This window comes from Rhinopithecus roxellana, chromosome 11 (genome assembly GCF_007565055.1).
Source record: "Rhinopithecus roxellana isolate Shanxi Qingling chromosome 11, ASM756505v1, whole genome shotgun sequence".
In the NCBI taxonomy this organism is placed as follows: domain Eukaryota; kingdom Metazoa; phylum Chordata; class Mammalia; order Primates; family Cercopithecidae; genus Rhinopithecus; species Rhinopithecus roxellana.
Window position 1 is genome coordinate 21856050 of NC_044559.1, and position 16389 is coordinate 21872438.

General features: G+C 53.7%; 2 protein-coding genes across 7 annotated transcripts in view; one reads left to right on the forward strand and one right to left on the reverse strand.

Moving 5' to 3' along the window:
* Positions 1-11559, forward strand: part of SH3PXD2A (SH3 and PX domains 2A) — a 259285-nt gene extending 247726 nt beyond the window's left edge. For all 6 annotated transcript variants that reach the window (XM_030940384.1, XM_030940379.1, XM_030940380.1 and 3 more), the window contains one exon: positions 1869-11559. In XM_030940384.1, the coding sequence (XP_030796244.1) occupies positions 1869-3842 (1974 nt within the window). In that variant the 3' untranslated portion in view covers positions 3843-11559. The remainder of the gene's footprint in view (positions 1-1868) is intronic.
* Positions 11560-13065: 1506 nt separating this feature from the next.
* The window catches only part of NEURL1 (neuralized E3 ubiquitin protein ligase 1), a 37553-nt gene continuing 34229 nt past the window's right edge, over positions 13066-16389 (reverse strand). The window contains exons 5-6 of the mRNA XM_010356212.2: positions 15921-16067; positions 13066-15454 (exon numbers count right to left, since the gene is read on the reverse strand). Of these exons, the coding sequence (XP_010354514.1) occupies positions 15216-15454; positions 15921-16067 (386 nt within the window). The 3' untranslated portion in view covers positions 13066-15215. The remainder of the gene's footprint in view (positions 15455-15920; positions 16068-16389) is intronic.

The following is a 16389-nucleotide window of genomic DNA, read 5'->3' on the forward strand; positions in this document are numbered from 1 at the left end:
ACAGAAATGAGCCCCACAAAGATGAGCATCTGCCTGGCACTGGCCAGTGCCACGGCCTGGACTAGATCCAGCTCTCACGCTCCACCCTGAGCTCATAGGGCTTGTCTCACAGCAACATTTCCCAGAGCATGTGCAGGAGCTTGTGACGGGGGCCTTGAATCAAAGGGCTTCTGTGGTCAAATGAGCTTGCAGGACAGTGGATTAAACAAAATCCAACCTATTTGTTGTTTTAATTGCAGGGCTTCCCAGAGCCTAGGATACAAGAATGTCACTGGGAGTGTCATCTACAAGGGGTCTAGAACAGGCAGCATTGCCCATCCCACAAGCTTTCTCTCCCAGGAACACCTCGGGCCAGTATCCTGCAGTACCCACCATTGGGAAGTGTTGTTAGGAGGATGTGGACCAGGCAGGTAGACTGAGATACTGGGGACCTGGGCTCTGGCCAAGTCCACACCACATGACCCTTGGCCTTTGATGCAGTCACTTCTCCCATCTGCCACCCCCAACTTTAAGCATTTCTCTCTGCAAAATGGGGTGACAGATCCTGGGACGCTCCCCGCAGCCTGTCTTCCAGCATTCATGCCACTCTGTTTTGTGGCTGGGGCTTAGCATGGCATTCCCAGCAGCAGAGAAGAGCTGTAACTCAGTCAGTTCTCTCAGTGGCTTTGTGTAGTCATTGAGTTAACTCCATCTAATACAAGTGAACCTGTCAGATTCATCGGGAAGTCTCTGCCTCTGAAGCGGTGACATTTCCAGTGTGAATGTTTTAAATCACATGCCTGGAACTTGGAACTAAATTTCCAAGAAAAATCATTCTCTCGGTGCTGAGATTTCCAGGAATCTGTAAAGAGCACAATGTGGCAGAAATGTCAGGCTCAAGAGCCCCCTGTGCTTGAACTGTAAGTACGGGGCTGGGGCAGGAGGAAGGACAGAATGTAGGACCCAAAGAAGGAGAAAATCTTTCTCTTTTGGTGGGGGATGCAGAGAACTGGTCTCTTCTTACCTTTGCATTCTCCACCTTTCCCTCCGTCCTTGGCCCTCTTCCCAAGTTGCCAGTGTTTTCACACTACCCCAGGACCTTTTTCTCCAGGAGTGTCCCACCATCCCCAATTATCTGCCCTTTACGTTCCCCAGTCCAAATGGACCCTAGCACAACCAGCAGCCACACTTTTGGCCATTGGTTGATCTCCAAAGTTAAGGAAGAAGCTCCTTAAACCAGTTTATACTAACATGGAAATGACTGAAAGCCCCCTGCCCTTCCTACAGGAAACCATTCAACCCAAAGAAATCTCTTCAGCTAGTGGGATTTCAGTGGGATTCCAGTAAAATAGCCACAGGGGATGGACCCTGGGGAGAGGCTCTGCAGAGAGGCTCTGGCCTCGGGCCTGTACCTCCCAGGTCACTTCATCTGCATCTTCCCATTCTCTTCTGACCCTAGAGACCCTTTCAAGGACCTCCAAGGGAGGACCTAGCAACATCGAGGGTATGAGGAGGGAAGGGGCAGTAGAAAGGCAGTGTTTTCTTCATACGTGTCCTTAGTCTACTGGCAGGGTAGGGACTGGGAACAGTGCAGTTTATGGGGAGGAGGAGTGGGCCAGCTCAACCCGGCTGTTAACACAGACGTGGAGGACCAGGGAGGGAACTTGGCAAGCGGGAACCCACCAATCATGAGATGACAGAGACCTAGGTTTGAATTCTGGTGCATTATTTACTATGTTGGGTCTTGGGCCACTTACTCAGTGGCTCGGTTTATTATCTGTATAATGGAGATAATTTATCCCAGAGCCAAAGTATGATACTCCTACCTTGGGATGTCATAGGGTCCCAGATGCTCCCAAATCACTGGCTTGTCTGCACTCGTCCCCCAGGTCATTGATAAGAACTCAGGCGGCTGGTGGTACGTGCAGATCGGTGAGAAGGAGGGCTGGGCCCCCGCATCATACATCGATAAGCGCAAGAAGCCCAACCTGAGCCGCCGCACAAGCACGCTGACCCGGCCCAAGGTGCCCCCGCCAGCGCCCCCCAGCAAGCCCAAGGAGGCTGAGGAGGGCCCTACGGGGGCCAGTGAGAGCCAGGACTCCCCACGGAAGCTCAAGTATGAGGAGCCTGAGTATGACATCCCTGCATTCGGCTTTGACTCAGAGCCCGAGCTGAGCGAGGAGCCCGTGGAGGACAGAGCCTCAGGGGAGAGGCGGCCTGCCCAGCCCCACCGGCCCTCGCCGGCCTCTTCTCTGCAGCGGGCCCGCTTCAAAGTGGGCGAGTCTTCTGAGGACGTGGCCCTGGAAGAGGAGACCATCTATGAAAATGAGGGCTTCCGGCCATATGCAGAGGACACCCTGTCAGCCAGAGGCTCCTCCGGGGACAGCGACTCCCCAGGCAGCTCCTCGCTGTCCCTGGCCAGGAAAAACTCCCCCAAATCAGGCTCCCCCAAGTCATCATCACTCCTAAAGCTCAAGGCAGAGAAGAATGCCCAGGCAGAACTGGGGAAGAACCACTCCTCAGCCTCCTTTTCCTCATCCATCACCATCAACACCACTTGCTGCTCCTCCTCTTCCTCCTCCTCCTCTTCCTTGTCCAAAACCAGCGGTGACCTGAAGCCCCGCTCTGCTTCGGACGCAGGCATCCGCGGCACTCCCAAGGTCAGGGCAAAGAAGGATGCTGATGCGAATGCTGGGCTGACCTCCTGTGCCCGGGCCAAGCCATCGGTCCGGCCCAAGCCGTTCCTGAACCGAGCAGAGTCACAGAGCCAAGAGAAGATGGACATCAGCACTTTACGGCGCCAGCTGAGACCCACGGGCCAGCTCCGCGGAGGGCTCAAGGGCTCCAAGAGTGAGGATTCAGAGCTACCCCCGCAGACGGCCTCCGAGGCTCCCGGTGAGGGGTCTAGGCGAGGCTCATCTGACCTCATCACCCTCCCGGCCACCACTCCCCCGTGTCCCACCAAGAAGGAATGGGAAGGGCCAGCCACCTCATACATGACATGCAGTGCCTACCAGAAGGTCCAGGACTCAGAGATCAGCTTCCCCGCGGGCGTGGAGGTGCAGGTGCTAGAGAAGCAGGAGAGCGGGTGGTGGTACGTGAGGTTTGGGGAGCTGGAGGGCTGGGCTCCTTCCCACTATTTGGTGCTGGATGAGAACGAGCAACCTGACCCCTCTGGCAAAGAGCCGGACGCAGTGCCCGCCAAGGGCAGGCAGAACGAAGGCAAGTCAGACAGCCTGGAGAAGATCGAGAGGCGCGTCCAAGCGCTGAACACCGTCAACCAGAGCAAGAAGGCCACGCCCCCCATCCCCTCCAAACCTCCCGGGGGCTTCGGCAAGACCTCAGGCACTCCAGCAGTGAAGATGAGGAATGGGGTGCGGCAGGTGGCGGTTAGGCCCCAGTCGGTGTTTGTGTCCCCGCCACCCAAGGACAACAACCTGTCCTGCGCCCTGCGGAGGAATGAGTCACTCACGGCCACTGATGGCCTCCGAGGCGTCCGACGGAACTCCTCGTTTAGCACTGCTCGCTCCGCTGCTGCTGAGGCCAAGGGCCGCCTGGCCGAACGGGCCGCCAGCCAGGGTTCAGACTCACCCCTGCTGCCCGCCCAGCGCAACGGCATCCCCGTGTCCCCCGTGCGCCCCAAGCCCATTGAGAAGTCTCAGTTCATCCACAATAACCTCAAAGACGTGTACGTCTCTATCGCGGACTACGAGGGGGATGAGGAGACAGCAGGCTTCCAGGAGGGAGTGTCCATGGAGGTTCTGGAGAGGAACCCTAATGGCTGGTGGTACTGCCAGATCCTGGATGGTGTGAAGCCCTTCAAAGGCTGGGTGCCTTCCAACTACCTTGAGAAAAAGAACTAGCAGAGGGCCTGGGTTCTTGCAGGCTCAGTGTGCCTCTCTGGCCGCTCACTGGATGAACGGTGAGACGAACAAAAGGGAAAGGAAAAAACGGGAGGGGTGGGGGGTGGACAACATTCAACCCTGCAGAATGGGTGACCTCAAAGATGCCCCCCGTCCAAGCCATCCCACAGCTGGAAAGTAGGGGATGGGGGTGCCCACACTGAGTAAGTAAGGGAATGGACCAGGGAGTCCCAGGCCTGGACCCAGGGCCAAGAAAGCTGAGATCCCCTGTGCACCATGGGGACTTCACCAATGGATTACATGCCATTTGGGACAGGCTGTGTGGGAGACCCCAGTTGTGCCTTTGCTACAGATCTGGAAAAGACGTGGTCATGGGGGCCTCCAGTGTCTTGCCCCTGCTTGGCCCAGTTTTGGTTGCTGGCATCTTGCCACTCCAGGTAGCCCTGCTATTGTCCTAAGCTGTATTTGTGAACTGCGCTGGTTTCCCAGGCATTGCCACTGCACACCACAGGTGGGTACATTAGAAGCCACCACTGGCTTTGGGGCTTGGGGGTGTCTTGTGAGCTCAAGCCTCCTCCTGGGCCAGGCCACTGTCACTGTTAGTTGAAGAAAAAGCAGTTCCCAGGTGCCAGCAAGGACCATCTTCCATAGCTGTCACTGTCTTGGCCTTGAGAAGAGAGCCCGCTCTCTGCGGGGCATCCCATGGAGGACACAGTACCAGAGTTTACAGAGAGGGTGGGCAAAGCCACCGGTCTCTTCATAATCTGCACAGACTATTTTGGGTATTTCCGGGCGGGCAGTTCCTTTGCATGTTTCGGGAGAGGTTTGTTGATTTGGGGCTTATGTGTCAGGCCTTTGGTTTGCGTCTTATTTTAGGGGTTGTTTGGGGGCCTGGGTGGTCGGCCTCACACGGGAAGGGGATGGGTAGTGGATGGGGTTTCTGTTGTATCTTGTGGGCGGGTGATTTTGCTTTTGTTTTGGTTTCACATTCTTCCCCCTCCACAAGCCAAAGTTGTTTCATTTGGTTTCCACTGTGTGGACTGTGCTGGAGCTTGGTGCCTGCCAGAAAAATTGGGGGCTAGGCAAGCCCCAGGTTGCAGACATGATGAAGCAGAGAAACTGTTCTTCTGGTTCCTGCACAACCTCAGAGGGGCAAAAACCCTCCCCAGGAAGGAAGAGGGTGTTCAGGAGCCAGACTTTTGGAGAGAAGGCAGCTCCCAGTCTGCTGGGTGACCACCATTCTGCATGTGTTCCCCAGCTGGGCAGGGCTGGAAGCCTTACGTATGAAGTGTGGAGAAGCAGCCATTGCCCCCACTATGGGCAGAGGGGACCCGGCTGGCCCCTTGGGTCAGACTGGAGCCAGCACTGCCAGCCACCCGCTCTGGCCTGCTGGCAATGCCACAGGTGCCCAAGAAGATGGAGGATCCCTGTGCCAGGAGCCAACCTGGTCTTCCCAAGGGGCAATGCCCCAGTGAAGACAGAAGTAAGAGAATAAAGTTCCCTGCAGGTCCTCTGTCACCTTTGGGTTGTTTTTTTCAATTGTTGACATTTCAGCGGGGACCCTCCAGAAGCCTAGCCGGCTTCCCCCAAGGACTCCCCCTTCGCTGGGAGTGGATTTCCACACGTGCCTTTGATTTTGGACAGATCGGGCCTCACAGCCACCGATTCAGCTGCCAGGGTCCCTGGACTGGGGGTTCGTGTTTTCTATAGAGGCGGAAAGGCCCTCCCTCACCCTACCCCCCACCCAGGCAGGGCAGCATGGGACCCAGCGTCTCAGTGCCTTCAAAACCCACCCCCACCCCTACCCTACCACACCCCATCCCAGAGGCCTTGCCTAGGCAACCCCAAGCCCCTGTCCTTCGCCATACACTGATACCTGGCAGCTAGAGCAAATGGCTCGTGTTCTTTGTTGAAGGCCTGTGGTGAGATTGTTTTGTTTCCTTTTGTTTTGTGAGTTTGTTTAAAATTGAAATTAGTTATTTTCTTCTGCTGGACAGTATTATATAGAGCAGGATGTTGAGTTAATCTGCTAGATTGCAGTACTAATGGTAGTATTTAGTGTCTTCATATTAATATTATTTGTACTTATTTGAACAATAATGATAAAGAAGTGGTTCATTATTTTTTAATTAATGCACTTTAAATAAGGTAGAATGGAAAAAACCCAGAGAGCAAAGTGCATGACTTAAAGATGCAGTATATACTTTTCTCATTTTTAAACAGCACATATTTATTAAGAGAAAAAATAATTTATGACTATTTAAAATAAAATTTAAAAGTAGAGTGACTGTCAGGTAAAGAACCTTCAATGTAGCTATCTTCCAGGGGGAGGGCCCTGCAGCCTCGCTCCTCAGATGTCTGCACTGAGCCAGTTCAGTCACTAGTGCGCCAGCCAGGCCAGGAGGGAGTGCAGAGCGTGTCTGCCAAGCACAGAGCATCTCAGTTGGACTGGACCACAGTGCTCCCCAGAGCCTGCCTTTCCTGCCCTTCCCCACCACCTGCACTGCCCCCCACATCCTCCCAGCTCCCCAAGGATCTCCTCTCCTTGATCCCCAGTGCTGTAAGTGATAGTCATTAAAAGGCAGAACTGAAAGAGACCTCAGAGGTCACTCTCCCATCCCTTCCTGTTACTGCGGCCCAAGGACAGGAAATGACTTTTCCAAAATCCCACAGCTAGTGAATAGCAGATCTCCCCACTACATTAATTCCGTGCTCCTCTTCACCGCCATTATAGTTTATTGTGTGGTCATGTTTACATTGTGACATCCAGCCCCAAGGATGGCTGGGAGTTGCTCAGGCATCCAGGAAAAGTGGGGAATGCTGCCACCTGGTGACAGCATGTAGATTTGGGCAGTGAACAGGGATTGCCGTGCCCCAGTCTTCGCACCTCGCCCCCTCACCCCCTAACTCACAGCATAAACGCTGCAAACCCAAAGAGAATATTAATACTTGAAGCAAGAAGGGTGCATGCCAGTCCTTCTCAGACATGGCCAGGGGATACCAGGCCTTGTGCCCCTGGACTCCTAGCCCTAGCCAGGGCAAGAGGGCCTTTCCCTAGAGCTACTGAGCTGCTTTGTGATGCTGAAGGATACTGCCGGCAGCAGGCAGAGGAGGGAGGGGGCCTAGGGCTCTGACCCATCTGGAGGAAAACCAGATCGGACTAAAAAAGGAAAAAGAAAAACAAAATCTCCGCAGTGTCCAAACCTAGTTTCCCATGACTTGCGATTGAAAATGTGAAATGACACTGTATTGCTGTATACTGCAACTTTAACCATAATGAGCCCTTCTGAGGTCATTATTGAGGTTCATATAATGCCCGAAGATGCAGCATTTGGTGCTTTGTTTTCCTTTCCATTTCAAGACCTTTTCCTTGTATTTCAGGGGGAAAAAAAGTCATCTCCCCCCACCTCATCCCTCTTTGTGACAGCAGGCCTGGCTGTGTTGCCTCTCTCCTCCTCACTGTTCTTACCAGGCCATGGGACTTTGGGGGCAGTGAGAGAGAGCTGGAAAGGGGCAACCCTGAGTAGCAGGTGTGCTCCACACCCTATGGGTTCCCCTGCATCCAGTGGCTGTAGACCGGCTGTCTTGCCAGGCCTCAGCCCCGTCTACCCCCAGCCTGGCCCCAAAGGTTTCTCTTTCTTCCTCCTTGATTTTCCATCTTGACGAAGGCATTATATAGAATCATTGTAATCACTTTCAGATGTTAGAGCAGCATATTTTACAGGCATTTATATCCATTGCTTTCCTCAGCAAGGCATGTTACTACTTTTATCATCTAAGGAAAAAAGACAAGGGAATTTCAGTCAGGCATTATTTTCCTATTACTAGTGTTTGCAGAATAGGTATAGGACTATTTAAGTTTAGACCTTGGTTTGGTAGTTTTTGTTTTTAAGGGGAAAAAGAAAAAAATAACCCCTATTTTTCCTGTTATTGTATTTAACTAATATATTATTTCTTTAAGGTTACTCACTTCCCCTACCCCCTCCAAATACCTTGCATTCTCAATCAAAAATGGAAACAATCTGAGAGACAGGAAGAGTGCAATATTACCAAGATGGATGCCAGGGCTCACTGGGGACAATGGAGGGAATACCAGTGGTGTTCAGGCAGCGAGAGGCAGGGAGCGGGCTGCTGAAGGAATCCTAGCTGTGGAACAGGTGGGTGGGTTGGTGGAGTTTGATCTTGTAGTATTCTCCTCTCCCCCTTCCTTGGGAAGATGATAGGGGTCCCTGCCAGATCCACCCAGCAGAAAGGGATTCAGGCATGGGGCCCTTGACCTCTGGGGCCCCAGTCCCTGGAGCAGAGTCAGGCCCTCAGGAACTGTTCCTTGTTTTGATTTCTGTTGTGGTGCAGCCAGCTGCTCAGACCTGGCCTAAAAATGACTCCCAGCAGCCCGCTCCCACCCCAGTGTCCTGATGTTTGGGCTGTGATCCTTCTGGTGTATGTTTGAATCTTTCTAAAACTGGGTGCCCTCAGTTCAGTTTCTAGGCAGGAAGCCTAGAAGTCACCAAATCTTGGGGGGAATGTGAGAAACTTGACCGTGCACACCCTAGTGAGACACCAATGGGCAGCCTGAGCTGTCCTTTCATCTCAGCGACTTCAGCCTGAGGAGTGAGCCCTGCCTGTGCTCCGCACCCAGACAGTCCGTACAAATTCTGCTCCAGGAAGAGTCGGGGGTCTATTCAAGTTTCTCTGCAGACAGAACTTCCCACAACAAGTACCAATCTGGCCTCCTTCCTCAGCACCGGTAGAGAAAGCAGCAGAATGGGAAGTTTCCTCTGGGTTTGAGCCTCAGAGCTCTGCCCCTCAAGGTGACAGGGACGTCCCTGTGGCTTGTTCCCTCCACCTCCAGTACTGTATGCTTGCTGCTCCAACCCCCATTTTGTGAATTTCTGCACAGACACGGATCTCTGTGCCCCGGAGTGGGACTGTGCCCTGTGCGGGACTCTCCCTTGGCTTATATCCATCTAGATATTCAGTCTTTGAGAATCTCAATGCAGAGCTCTCTGGGAAGAGAACTGTCCACATTGCTAAATAATTAAGATTCCCTCACTTTTTTGAGGGCCATGTGTTGAGAGTGTGTGCGTGCGTGTGTGGTGTACGAGTGCATGTGTGTGTACGCAAGTGTTGGTAACATCCCACTTGAACTAAATAACATGGGGTTAGAGAAAAAAAAAACCAGGCAAAGCTGTCTCCATTGAACAAGTCCTTGGCAATGGGCAGGTCCCAAGGGACTCACAGCTTCTGGCAGCAAGTGTGTGTGTCATTCACACACATCATTTTGGCTGGAGAGTGCAATGTGTCTTTTTTTTTCTTTTTGTAATTATTTTATTAAATATTTAGTTGGAAATTTCACACTGGCATTAACAGGTCTAGCATAAGCGGCCTAGGCAGTCATCCCAGGCTCCAAAATGAAGATGTGCAAAAGAGATGCCACTGGGTATAGAAACACTGGGTTGGTTCAGTTAGGCCACCCCCTACAGATGTGTCATCGAGCAGGCTGACTCCCACCTTTCAGTCATGCCATGGGTATGAGAAGCCCCTTATAAATAAAAGCTTCCAGTCCCTTCATCCTTGTTTCAGAGGGTGGGTCAGGTGGTCAGGGTGAGAACTTGCTCTTGGTGCACCCAACAAGACCTGCAGGTGCATGTAAGTGTAGTCCCAACTGCAGGGCCAGACTGAACACTTCTGGGAAGTATGGAGGGCTCTGCTAGACCTTCATGAGTTTCTGGCTAAATCATGATCCCTGTTTGGTGCAGTCTCATGTCTGTGTGGTTCCCAAGGTGCATGATCAGAGCCAGTGAGAAGACAGGAGTGTGACCCACAGCTTTGGGGAAAACAGCCCCACTGTTAACTTCTCTCCTGCAAACCTGGGTCCCCAGGCCATAAGGTGGGCACACTGGTGCTTACAGACTGGGTGGAGGGCTCTACCTTCCAAGGCCTTGATCCCAGCCTGTCTATAAGGTTGGGATTAGCACGCAATCCCCCTTCCCCAATCCTGTCTTTTTAAAATCTCAAGTTTGCAATTAACCTTGACAATCAACACCCTCTCCTACTGCAGTCCTAGAACTCAGTGGCTTTAGAGAATGGGGTCCCCTGCACTGAAGGTCCCTGCCTTGCTCCCAGTTTCATCCTGGCCAATAAGCTAAACCTCAAAAGGTGAAAGAGAAAAAGGGAAGGAGGGAGGAAGAATTATTTAAAGCAAAAGGAAGGCTCGAGCACGTTAGAGGCAAGTGAGAGGCACGTTGATAAGAAGAGCATGTGCATGTTTAGGGTAGCTGGGGCCTACTGCCCTTCACTAGGAAAGGCGGCTTCCAAAAGAGGATGTCTTCTAGAAAGAAAAGTTGTGTGAAGGCTGAAAGGGGTCTGGAGTTTTGTCTTTGTTGATTAGAAAGAAGGAAGAAGTCAGTTCTGAGTGTTTCAGGAAGAAAAGAGCAGGTAGAAACGGAATTTAGTGATTCAACACCCAAGGGTCCAGCCACAGCAGGTTGGAAAATCCTCTAAATTTGGCCACAGAAGCTGGCTAGAAAAAAAACTGCCACTCATTGGGCCACATGCTGGGTCCCCATCGGTTCTCAATGAATGGTCACTGATTTACTTAGCAGAGAGGGGAAGTCACCAGCCACAAACCAATCTTTGAGTTTGCAGGCCCTGATTCCAGAATATATGCATCCAGCTCCCGGTTTCTCAGCTGGTTTTGCCCACTTCCCTTTGACTGTCCAATCCAAAGCTAGCCTCTCAAGTTGTATAGCTCAAAGACCAGTGACCACAATGGGTCATACAGTAGGGACCCACCTCCACAAATTAGAACCCGGGTTCAGACTCCATTGGGCACATCTGGGAGGAAGGCAACCTCCTTTGTCATCCTGTTGGTACCAGTCATTCTCAAGTATCTCTGACACCTGTGGTGGTTCAGTTTGCTGAGCCTGCCACCTGGTATGAATTAGACTGGGTACGATGAACATTCATCCATGGATATACCCTGCCATTTTGCAGTGCCTTATGACCAAGGCACACTCCCCATATGAGTTTACTGCAGAGAGAACAGCAAAACAGCCACCCTTCTTGAATTTACAACTCATTATCTGCAACAGGTTTTCTTTAAATCCAGGACACAGGATGGGAAATGGGTTTCCCAGCAGGTACTCAGAGGTCTGCAGGAAGTGACTCCGGGGCAAGGCAGACTTCAGTAATCCCTGAAGTGTGAGCATATGGATTGCATGGCTGGGTGGGGACTGGTGGACATCTCTGGAACTCCAGAACCTTGGAGAATTCCTCATGGAATTCCCCTCCCAGCTCTTAGTGGGCTCTGTGGGGTCAGGAGGAGCCCTTCTTCCAGGTTTTCCTTCTTTCCTCCTCAGCAGAGAAACTGGAGAAAGGACATTAAACTCAGTGCAGTCAATTTGAGTGCTGAAATATTTCCAGAATCAATGGTGGTGCTAAACTATCTCCATGTTTCTAACATTTTTAATAGTGGAGTTGGTTTGTTTTTAATCTCATCACAAAAATGCAGTGCTCTTGGGGAAGGGACCAGCCCCTTGGCCTGCCACTTTCCAGGTGTCCCTTATCACTTTGACAGGACTCTTTGGTCTGCAGAAAATGCTCTGTCTTGGCATGCTTCTAGACTAAGATTTGGGTTTTGTTTTGTATTTTGTTTATGTTTACATGCATCTTATATTTCCCTGAAAACTAAATAAAGTTTTGGGCCTTTTTAACCAAACAGAATCACCTCTTAATTCTCCCTGTCACCAAAAAAAAAAACCCATCCAGCTGAATAGCAAATGTCCCATTATCTCAAATTGCAAGGTGGACTCCAGGATCCCAGGGCCCTCTGAAAGAAAGGACACTGGAGGGTGGGGGCAGGCAGGTAGGTAAGCTCTCGCTTTTTTTTTTTTTTTTTTTTAACAGGGTCTCACGCTGTCACCCAGGCTGGAGTGCAGTAGCATGATCATAGGTCACTGAAACCTCAACCTCCCAGACTCAAGCAATCCTCCCACCTCAGCCTCTTCCTGAGTAGTTGGGACTACAGGCACACCACCATGCCCAGATGATTTTTTCTATTATTTGTAGAGACAGGTTCTTGCTATGTTGCCAGGGCTGGTCTCAAGCTCCTGGGCTCGAGCAGTCCTCCTGCCTCAGCCTCCCAAAGTGCTGGGATTACAGACATGAGCCAGCTCTCACTCTTGCTGAGAATCACGGTCAAGCTCCTCCAGCTTCTTCCCCATTTTGGGAGGCTTTCTGGGCAGTGGCCAAGGCTTTGAAAGATGCAGATCTTGGGGCCAAGGACCCACATCCAGCAGGCCTAGCTGCCCCCTTAGCATGGCCCCCGACGCTCTCCTGCTTTTGCTGGACCCCAGTAAGCAGGACCGGGTAGCCCTGATGGTAGGAACAGGCCATGGCTGTGCAAGACCATGCAGAGGCTGGGTAGCCTGAGCATCCTCCCAGGGACAGGATGGGCAGGCAGGTATCCCACACGCCTCTGAGCCCTGGCGCTGCCAAACGAGCTCAATTCCAACACTGTGCCTGGACCTTGGGGCCAGTCTGGCTGCCTCCTCCCCACCACCCCTCTCCCCTCAGCCTTCCCCACCACTCGGCTCACTCGGCGCACCTAGAACACTTCTTTAAAGGACTCTATCCAGAGGCCTCCCTTTTCTCCTCAGTGGCACCACCCATTTGGTATAGGCCTCTGCACCCACCAGTGGGAACACAGCTGAGCTCCCTCCAGATGTGGGGGTCTGAGCCTGGGGAGAGGGGGGGAAGCCTTGTTCCTGGGGAGCTCAGAGCACAGCCCCTGATGACCTGAGTCGACCACTTGTCATCCTCCCATTAGCCCCTAGGTGGCACTGCGCACCCCCACAAGCAGCAGATTTGAGCCCTGCTCAACCTTAGCGGAAAGCCAAGCTTCCTCGTGGAATCCCGGGGCACCTTCCCCACCACACCCTGCTCCTCACAGATGCAGTGGCCTCTCCCAATTTACAAGGCTCACCTGGCATTCTAGCCCCAAGTCACGCTCCAGCCCGTGACTCCAGGGAGTCTTCCCTGATTGTCCCAGCCCACCTTGAAGCCTCAGAGGCCTGCAATTACCCTGAGGGAAGGGCCACCCCTCCTGATGACTCCCCTAGTACCCAGGACACCAGCCCTCCCACACCCCAGCCTGCCCCGACATGTGCACGCACACACTGGCCCTCCTTCCCCAGTGCTCCGTGCACAGCACAGCCCTCAGGCTGGTACGAAATCACCTTTATTCACAATCACAGCGACCCGAGTGCACAAGGGAAGCAGCAGCTACCCCTGCACTGACAGAGGTAATGAGATGATGGCTTCCTCTCCCCAACCCTCAGCCTCTGGGATCCCTGGCTGGGGGGCCTGCTAGCCAGCCCCCGCTCCCTCCCACAAAAGGGGTCTCCCATGGTCAGTGACTGGGTAGTGGAGACCCATAGTGGGACAGTGACTTCCACAAAGGCCCAGCCTGAGGTCCTGGCACACCACCCCATGGCAGCCCTCACGGAAGAACTCCCGACAGTCACACAGAAAGCCTGCCCCTCTCTCCCCAAACAACCATTTTACAGAAGTAGAAGCTGGGGCTCCAGGGGGCTACAACTCAGCCAGGGCCACACAGCTGGTTAGTGGCCAGGACTAAAACCCATGCCCTGCCTGCCACACAGAGGAGCAGTCTCTGATGGATGCAAAAAAACAAAAACAAAAAGCCATCTGAGGGGGCAGAGGGCTGGGAGGCTGGGAGAGCCCACGCCAGGGCAGGCAGGGCTGAGAGGACCAACCTCAGCAGGTGGAGCGCTCCCTCCCCAGAACTTAGAATGAGAACCTGGAGGTGTGAGAGGCAGACCCTGCCTCCTCATCTTCCCTACAAACAGGCTCCCTGCCCTGCCATCACAAGGTCCCCCTGTCCTATTCCTGGCCCACACTGGGAACACTAGCCCTCCTGAAGTCTGACGTCCTTATGGACGGGGGACCTCCTGGGCCACCTGACGTACCTGAGTCAACCATGATAACCCAGCTCTGGCCCAGGAGGAAGGGTGCTCTATGGCTCTGGGTGACCACCAGCCCCATGGCACTAAGGAGGATCGGTTTGCCTCTCTGTAAAATGGACACTGTTTGCCAAAAGGCCTCCCAATTTGGCCCCTCCTTATGGAGTTCCAATTCATGATTGGCAGGGATGGGTATGAGCTTTGTGGCTGGAGTCGGAGGAAGATACTGAGTGATGACTGCCTCAGTCGTACCCTTTCCCAGGTACCCCATACACAAGGGCAGTATTTCTAGGGGCCCAGAGGATGGGAACTCACCTACAAACAAACAAACAAACAAACAAAAACCCAAACCACAAACCAAATAAATTAATTAAAATGAGGAAAAGGGCTGGTCTTGGCCCAGGGAACGCACACCTCCCCACCCGGGGCCCTGGCCCATCCCAGGCCTGCCGCAGGCTCTATCAGCCCAGGCCCTGGACAGCACAAGATGTGGGGAAAAGGTCTGAGAGGGTAGCTGCAAACCTGTTGTCAGGGACCGTGGCAGAAGACCAACCCTTTTCCCCAGCCCATACCGAAGGGCTACCCCTGGGCAGCGGCATCCAGCGAGATGATTGGGGCAGGAAGGCTACAGCCAGGACAGGGTCCTCCCCTTCTCAGCCAGGGGTCCAGAACCTGGAGCCCTCTGCAGCTTGTCCATGTGCCCATCGGGTAGTGGGAGAGAGACATGGCATGAGGCTGCAGCCTGCCCAGGACAGGAGGCACCCACCAGCCTCTCACCCCCAGCTGCCATGCCCATTGGGCAGGGAATGAGGAAAGAGAAAGTAGGCCTAGGTCAGAGAGGGAGACAGCAGCTCAGGAGCGGCCTGCCCAGGGCGGTTGTTGAGCAGGCTGTACACTCCTCAAGGGCAGTTGGCTGAGGGGGCAAATGAGCCTAAAATCCAGTCCACACTGCACTAGCCAGGCCACATGCCCTGGCTCAGGGCTGCAGTTGCCCAGAGGAAGGTACAAGTCTTCTAATTCTCACAAAGGTGCCATATGGACTACAGACACCTCCTAGAAACCTGCCCCAGATGGGGAAAGATTAGGGCAGGCTGAGATCACAATTTAGCCCTCAGCATGCAGAGAAGAGCTGGGTGCAGAGAAGGGAGAGACAGGGAGAGGCCGGCCTCCTCTCCTCCCCTCCCTCTGCCTGGCGATTTGCCTCTGCCCCCTCCCTGCCTGATACCCGCCTCTCCCCAAACCTTCAAGGGCCTCAGTTTCCCATGTTTAATGGAGGAGGAAAAGTTTCCAAAATGAGGAAGAGAAGGGGCCCCACTGGCTTGTTCCTCAGCTGGGGCTGGGCTGAAGGCCGAGGAGATGGGTGTGCAGGGTGGGCCACCGCAACGGGCTAGGAGCTGCGGTAAGTCTTGATGATGTCCTTGATGGGGCGGCGGCAGATGGGGCAGCAGGCGTGCAGAGCCTTCTTGAGGCGTAGGCCACAGGCGTAGCAGAGGCACATGTGGCCACATGTGTAGATGACCGTGTCCACCGCGTGTTCATAGCAAATGGTGCACTCATCGCTCCACTGGCCCAGACCTGGGGTCACTGGCGACTCAGGCAGGCTCACTGGTGAGTTGGGGGCTGTCCCTGAGGACAAGGGGGCACCAGTCAGGAGGAGACATGGCCCAACCTGACACTGGATTCATGGGAAGAGAGCTCCACGGCCTCTTGTGCCCCCCTCCATTTATCAGGATCTGCCTGTTCACCCTGAACCCAACTTCCAGGGCACAAGGGAAGAGGCTGAGCTCTGAGCAGCCCCACTTCTGACCCACTCCACCCCCAGATGAGGGGAGTGGCTAGGAGGCAGTGAGAGAAAATACGGCAAGATGGAGAAAGGAAAGAGTCCTGAATTGTTTAAGGTAGGTCTCTCCTAAGCTACCCTTTGGCACTGCCGAGCTAGGGGACAGAAGGGGATGACCCCAGAAATCACCCCGCAACAAAGGTTCACTGAACCCAGCTCCGGTTCCTCTCCACTCCCAGACCAGACACAAAGGCCGCATCCTTGCCACAGTCCCACACAGTCACCATGGAACAGAGGAGCCAGCCTACTTACCGCCAGCAGAGCTACCCAGAGGGCCAGAGCTGCACGTGCTGAGCAAGGGGTCAGAGAGGCGGCTGCCCAGGGCACTGGGCGAGGTTGGCGTGGAGGCAGGGGAGCAGGGGAGTGATGGGATACCACGCTCAGCCAGGATGGTGGAGCCTGTGAAAGGGGAGGGAGGGAAGGACACGCTAGCTGCCTGTCCAGGCCAAACTGGAGAAAGCTCTGTCTCTCACAGTGGGTTCCCAGGCTTGACCACACAGACCAGCCACAGGGCCGAGAGCGGGATTTTGCAGGCTGGTGCAGGGGATCATTTGATATTACTGCCGTGGGATGTAGCTAATCAGCTAAAGACTTTGACCCCAGTCAGCATCCAGCCTGGCCTCTGTTCTCACCTATGAACTGGAGGGCCATATCCTGCTTGCTTCTTGCTAAAACAGCAGCTCCAAACTAGGCCCCTGCCTGGCACCTACCTCCACTCCTC